Here is a 7,538-nt window from a genome sequence, read left to right as displayed (position 1 = left end):
GGGTCAAGCCCCCAAAACAATACTTCACTTCCTTGTGGTGAAGTAAATAGTAATAGATGGAATGTGATCATAGTCTTACATTGTTCCCACCAGTTCTTTTTACTTGCTCTCACCTACATGTAGATGACAACAGCTCTCGGATTGTACATCAGGATTGTTGCTATTGTAGTGGGAAGAAATCCACAGACCCCCTAAAAGTGACTATCAAATCTTACATGACTGAAGCGTAGCACAGGTTCGTCCGTCTCGTTGTACCCAAACACCTCCACAAGCCCGTCGTCCCGTCCTACCAGCAGGTCCTGTACGCCGTCTGACGTGATGTCATAGTTATCCAGGCACAGGATACCTGTGGTAGGGTAAGGGTTAAATAAGTACAAATATAACATATTGTATATTATGTACTGTATTTGCTTCTTAATTGGGCTAAAAAATAAAGCTCACTCTCATGCGCTAAAACACTTCTATGACTCACCATACACTATTCAAATGTAATCTAGTGCAAAACAGACATAATGTCGTAACTGTTCAGACATAGGGTACCTGTAGTAGGGGGCAAGAGTAAGACTTATTCATTCTGGTGAGCGTGTACAATAAGCTGGTTCATGGATGTAACTGTGCATGCATAGTCATCCTTGTCTGGACCATGCTTGATATATGATATTGTTCAGACATGCTTTTGTTTATGCTTCCTTGACATATTGACAGAAATACATTAAATTGCACAATCATGCAGAATTTGATCCATGAAAAGGCTTACATCATATCTTTATACATGTCTAAAATATGATTTGATTAGAACACTTAACGTTTACTTATTACAATAACAAATTACAATAACTTTTAGTTTTTGTTCTCTTTTATGAAACTGGACAAATATTTTGTTAACTGATAAATGACTGCTTCACCTCCATGGCCCTTCTCATTGGGCAGCTCCCATCTGTGACTGGGGGACAAACTGATAGGAAAGAAGATTTTAAAAATCAGTTAATCAATGAGACAATAAACAACAAAAATACATCTTTTGAAATTACAGTAGCCAAATCTGGAATTGTTGGCTGGCGTGCGTTGATCCAGAACAAGGATGTTCACATCAAATACACATGTATGTTGGTTGGCCCCTCAAAACCTGCACATTTGCACAATATACACCATAGTTTCCAAGAAACATATCTACATGAGATGTCCAGAATTAATAAACTCCATATTGTTACGTAAATAAATTTCAGTAAACCATTCTTAATATAGATACGAACCTGTTGATCTGCACCATCCCAACTTTCCCATCAGATGTTCCATACAACAGCTCATTCCCCTCAACACCTATGGAGAGAATCAATCAATGGTCATGAATCTTTTTTTTTGCATGTCTGTCCAGTATTGTATTTCTACTGCTCATTACGACATAATATCATATTGAGCAAACTGCTATCATTGCCTTACATGACTTGTTATTCATTTCTGAAAACATTTCACACTAAAATAGGTGTAATATCATCTTAACTAAGACTAGGTTACATGCTGGTTTGGGGTACTGTTAACAGTTTGAAATGTGATACTGTGAAAATTAATCTCTCAGCTATAAATCCAAAATGAAAAATATCCGTGTACCAGTTCTGTAACTGAATGAAATAATAGTTTTACACATTAGTTATTCAGCATCTGAAAACATGCAGTTCCTACCAGACAGACATTTCCAAGGATTAATCCCACTGCAAACTGTGCATGTAACTACTCCACTATTTTACCTCCATTGCCGTTAATGAGGCAGAGTGTCTGTGGTGGACCAGGCACTTCCACTTCATACAGAAGGTCTGACTCCTACAAAAACAAATAAAAAAGCATCTTAAATGGGAATGGGAAGAGCATTATCATCATCAACAACTTCAACAGAGATGCTATTATTATAATTTTTTAGACAAACCTATCTTTCACACTGTCGTCACCAGAAGGGCCTCCAACCTTGTGGTGTTGCCAGAGAGGTGCTCTACTAGTATTAGCACGCAAAGCTGAACACTGCTTGGTGAGCAAAACCTTTTGTCATTCTTCTTTGTGAATAATTCATAGCAAATTTTTAACACATTATTTGTACATGTAGTTCTATGTGTATCAAAGTATGCAATACAGCCAATGGACTGCAATATGTTTTTATGAAATAAACAATTCATTCATTTGTTCCTACCTGCAGCACCCTGAGCACCCTGTCCTGACAGGCCAGTACTGAAGTCAGCAGAGAGAACTTCTCCAGCGGCAGGCACAGCACATCGTTGATCTTGTCTGGAGCCAGGAAGTAGTTCTGGTCCTTCAGGTCGTGGAAGTGGTTGAACACGTAGGTCCCTGTCAGGAACAGGTCACTTCCTGTCACGTACCTGAAAGAGGAAAAACATTGGTTAGAATTGGTCCTGTCTAAGTGCTTAGGCCAGGGACTGGTCCCTTGCTCATCTCAGTCAAGTATCGGCATATTGTAGGGTCCTGTGCTCTAGTTTACGCAATCTTATCTAGCATTGGTAGAGTGAAATAATTCTTGTATATAATTTTGGGGGTACTGTATAAACACGTAAAACATTTTTTGCCCCCCCCCCCCCCCCCAGGAGTGAAGTATAGTGTATTTACGTTTGCACCAATTCAATATCACAGTAAGGAGAAAATGGAGGGTTTGCAGGGGTTTTCATTTCACAATTCAATTACAATTCAATTTTATTGGGAATCAATTGGCAGTGTACAATGTTGTGTTCATTTTACACAAACATCAACAATTATAAACCATGAATATAAAACCACTACAACCTTAAATGCATTTACTGTAGTACCGATATTGTTTCTTTGGCAGGTGTCACTGTGTGTTTCTATACTGCAATTTCTGTACTGTCTGCTAGAGGGCACTTACCATCAAGGGTTATAAGTCTGATAAGATTGTTCCACAAGCCTGAGGTCATTGTAAAAATCTTAGCTAAGTTCATGTGTTTTCATTGTCAGAGGATCAAATGGCAAATTTTCATGAACATCACAATTTTGCACAACAGGAACTGAAGCTTAATATTGTAGTTCCTGAAAACATCAGAATTCGAGAAGTATTTCTAAAAAAAAGAACATCATTAGTCCATGACTAAGCTACCATAAATCTTAAAATGTTTGCCGTGGTTTTATTACTGTGGTTTTAATACATTCTTGAGTAGTTGTGCTCAATACACATGACAGAAAAGTGAACCATGGTAACTCACATCGCCTGCGGGGGCTCAGCCAGGTTAGTGTTAAACCCCAGGAACTGTTTCCCCTTCTTGGTGTAACCTCTGACCTCCGTACCGCAGGACACGAAGATCCGGTCGGCAATGGAACCAGGCGGTCCGCCCAACTCCAGCCGCTTGATCCCCTGGCTGGGCAGAGTCTTGAAGACTGGCTGCAGGTGAAACAACAAGGAGTTTGAAACAAAATCAGCTCCTGCAGTTCCAAAAGACCCGCTAGAGGGCCCAAACTTACAGCACTTATTAGTACTCTCTGCCCCAAGATCTACCAACCACTAACAAATTATGTCCAGAACACAAGATACCAAAAAAGGAGTTTGTTTTCTAGACACCTACCCACCAGTAGACTACTACTACTACTACTACCCACTAGTACCAAAATCAGTATCCATCCATAGATTCTTTAGTTATGCTGTCACACACACATACACACCGATAAACAGACACACCAAAAGCATAAACTTCTGGCTCCAAATTGACTTTTGTCAGATGAAAATGTTCAAGTCTTTTATCTTGAAATAGATGGAAATAAACATCCAGTCAAACCTGTACCTCCACATTGATACATAGTTGACTATACATAGTAAAAATGCTGTGGGACTGATGACCTGTACAAATGTCAAGTACTTTTTTTTTCTTCACCATGTATAGCCAACTATGTATCAATGGCCAAGTGGTACAGTGTGGAGGTACAGGTTTGACTGGATGTTTATTTCCATCTCTTTCTAGGTAAAAGACTTGAACATTTTTAACTGACAAAAGTCAATTTGGAGTCAAAAACAAAACAGTTAAACATACCAAGTAGGCTGATTGGAGAGATATTGACTAAAACGCTCTTCAATTTTCAATTTGAATTGGTAGTGACATATACCAAGGTTGCTTTTTGGGGAGCAACAACCTGGCATTGAAGGGACTCTTGAAATAATTGGCCTGACCTTCAGGTGTGTGTGTGAGGTCAGGCATAACACAGTAACAGCTACACACCCACTGGTCGTGTTGGGACAACAAAGTCACAAAGGTCCCTGTGATGTGTTTGTCATGTTAGGTATGCTGGAATTCTCACAATATTTACTGTCGCATACAAAGGTCCGAGGAAAAGAAGACTCTGGACCTTTCTCCTTCTTCTATTGTACTTGAAGCCTAATGTTTGAGATGATATGTAATGCTTTTTTGGTAGCTGTAGTGATGTGCAGTTTTGCTGGGGCTGGGAATTTAGCAAAGCATACCGGGTCGCCACCACTCTTCTTGATAAGTGTGTTGGGTTCTTTTACGTGAGGATGGACATCAAGAAAACGTTAGAAGATCCCTCATACAAAGGAGTTTTTGACTTCATGTCACCATCTGAATGGACAATTGAAATCTCTCACAACATGTCCGATTTGGTGCAGACCCTAGGACTAAACCCCTTTCATCTGATATGACAGAATTTGATACATATCAACGGCCAGTAGGATTGTGTTACCACCTGGGTAATAACTGTAACACTAACAGCTACACACCCACATATACCATAGTGTCTAATGCTTACCACTGTTTCCTTTTTCTTCATCCCAAAACATGTCACCACTCCCTCGTGATCACCCACGGTAACCTGCAAATAAAACATCCAATTATTTTTTTGTGTGTACCTATTATCTGACCTATTATCATCGAAGTCTTGTTCTTAAACATTAGTGTAAACATTCCCAAAAGACTAAAAAGTAAATTGTGTTTAATTTTAAGAGGGGAAACCAGGGTAGCAACTGTGAAAGATTTAAAACAACTATAGGGGGATGTGCCCCCAAGGTATTTCTTTATAGATTGGTAACCTTTCAGACAGCCTGTGATTACACAATCTCTCGGTGGTTGGGGTTATAAAGGACCTCCTTTCCAACTGTAGGGCCGGCCACAAGGAGCGTGATTTTAGTATGCCTTTTAGCATGCTACTTTCAACTCAAAAGTCTGGAAATATAGACATTGTTTTATGCAACTTGGGCAAGAGTTTTTTTTACCATTTGAGGCAATGGTCACATTCTTTCCCACATAAAGTGATTACCCAATTGAAGGTGTCTGTGAGCTGTGCACCTGTATGTTACTAGCATTGTACTTCCAGAAATACTTTGTTCAGAAGCCTAGTTTCAAACAAAATCATAGATTTCAAAGTTGTTTTTTTTTAATTCTACTTTTGTCTGTTTCATTAAAAGTTCAGACAGTAAATAATGACAATTTTTCTTCGCCTGGTATCCACACCTATCATAGCTGATGAGTCTCTTTCTTTGTCCTCCCACACAAATAGAGATGAAGAAAGAAGAGACTATGATTCATAGGCTATGATAGGTGTGGGACTGGGATACCAGGCTACATTTTTCTTGGCTTCTTGTCAGGACAAATCATCCCAAAGTTCCTCTTTTCTGATCTCAGTTTATTATCTCTTCAGGCAGTCAATTTTTCTATTATCTTCAGCAATGAGGACGTCTGTTTCCCAGGGTAATTGTTCGGGAAAAATGGATTGTTGCACCTACAGACTCTGACCTGATATATTTTTCAGGAAGTAAATTACAATTACCACAAAGTTTTGGGAACTGATCTGTGAACAGGTACCATTTAAACGGGAAATACCATAAGTAGACTTACCTTCTGTGTAGCCCTCTTCCCAGATGCTGGAAGCAGCTTCATAGTCTTGGGTGAGGTGACGGCCACCTGTTAAATAACGCCATTCAGAAAACAAGGTATAAAAAATGAGAAACAGAGCAGTATCAAATGAACTTAATATCTTGCTATGATTTTTAGATAGTCTGTAATCTTGACGTTTCGTCCCTTTTCATTCATCATAATTAAAATGACATAAATCTTGCATCATGTCTCTAAGATAAATTCTTTGTTGATTTTACAATCATGTGCTGATCATATCAAATCAAATCAAAGCAATTAGGTTTAAAGGAATGATCACATGACTTCGACGACCCTCTAACAGAATAATGATAATTGGACTATCAAAAATATCTCAAACCATCCCCAAACATCTGCTCGAAGGCAAAAGTGCAATAATCAAAATCAATGCAATTAACGCCAACGCTGACCTGTGTGTAGTCCACACGGGATAGGTTTAGTTCCATCATCTTGACAGCTCGGTTACGTGCACTCAACCAGCGATGAAAAATAAAAAAAATCGCCCAAATAAACGCTCCAACAAGTTGTTGATTGTAACTAAGCAGTAGCGTGGGGAGGGGGGCAGAAGCGATACTCGGTCGCATGAACTAACTGCATTCTTTCACCGTCCCCCGCTACATCATATGCCTCCAGGTTAACGCTCTGATTCAAGATTTTGAAAATGTTTTTGTCCTATCGGGGGCAAAGTCCGTAAAAAACGTGCTAAAATTAAGACGTAAACACTGTACAATTTCCCAGTCCAAAAATGTGATGATTTTCCCGTATGTTAAGTGTGTTGCATTGTGATTGGTCAAGAGAATGTCAATGTCTGCAAAGTCTTACTCCTATTGGTCACACTACATACAATTTGACCAATCAGAGAAGCCTAACATTCGGTTCACTGGGAAAATATGGCGGGAAATTTGAAATAATGACACTTCGTCTGCATGCATGGCGCGAACGCAGAGACCTTGGGGACTGTTCATTATCTACCAGGCCAGGACTGGTAATTGTCCATCACAGTTTGATATAACCTCCTTGGTTCAACGAATGATACCGTCACAATTATATCGCCAGCCAATGAAAGAGGGGATGCATGTCCGTCAAATCTCTGCATTTTCATGTTTTATTTTGCAGTTCTAATGATAATAATAATAATAATAATACTTATCTAGTTTATCTATTTATCTAGATATTATTTTTTGTTTACTAGTCATTCGTGCATTTTTGTGATTCTACGTTTTGACGGCTGTTTTAATAGCTAGTTTATATATTAGATCATTGGTTGAGCTGCTAATTTATTATATGATGGACAGTCTGATCGGTCTGATCAAGGAGGTTAAAAAGGCGATTGGGTGTTGTTTTTCCTATCTCAGTATCTGGGAAATAATTGGCTCAAGTCTGCGGCATTCAATTTGACCAATTAATTTATTAAAAGGAAACTCTGATTTGACCAATGATCCTTGATTTGACTCACCAACAAGCAAAGTTATTTTTTCAAACATAACTTAAATGTCAATGAGGTTTTATCAAGAAAAAAAACAACTTGATAAAACCTCCTTGTAATCATTCCTCGAACAGTTTTGGAGAAAAAAAAAACTTGCTGTCACCAAGGAAATTGCTGTCCTTTTCTCATTCATTCTTAAATGTCAAAACGTAAAGCATAAGAAC

General features: G+C 38.7%; 1 protein-coding gene across 1 annotated transcript in view; it reads right to left on the bottom strand.

Annotated features, from left to right (window-relative positions):
* Positions 1-6,670, bottom strand: part of LOC118419720 (Bardet-Biedl syndrome 7 protein homolog) — a 14,356-nt gene extending 7,686 nt beyond the window's left edge. The window contains exons 1-9 of the mRNA XM_035826250.1: positions 6,299-6,670; positions 5,853-5,918; positions 4,768-4,830; positions 3,219-3,394; positions 2,180-2,366; positions 1,746-1,818; positions 1,254-1,320; positions 906-955; positions 216-346 (exon numbers count right to left, since the gene is read on the bottom strand). Of these exons, the coding sequence (XP_035682143.1) occupies positions 216-346; positions 906-955; positions 1,254-1,320; positions 1,746-1,818; positions 2,180-2,366; positions 3,219-3,394; positions 4,768-4,830; positions 5,853-5,918; positions 6,299-6,472 (987 nt within the window). The 5' untranslated portion in view covers positions 6,473-6,670. The remainder of the gene's footprint in view (positions 1-215; positions 347-905; positions 956-1,253; positions 1,321-1,745; positions 1,819-2,179; positions 2,367-3,218; positions 3,395-4,767; positions 4,831-5,852; positions 5,919-6,298) is intronic.
* Positions 6,671-7,538: the final 868 nt, after the last annotated feature.

The sequence above is a fragment of the Branchiostoma floridae genome, chromosome 7 (genome assembly GCF_000003815.2).
Source record: "Branchiostoma floridae strain S238N-H82 chromosome 7, Bfl_VNyyK, whole genome shotgun sequence".
NCBI lineage: Eukaryota > Metazoa > Chordata > Leptocardii > Amphioxiformes > Branchiostomatidae > Branchiostoma > Branchiostoma floridae.
This window is presented reverse-complemented; position numbering and strand designations above follow the sequence as displayed.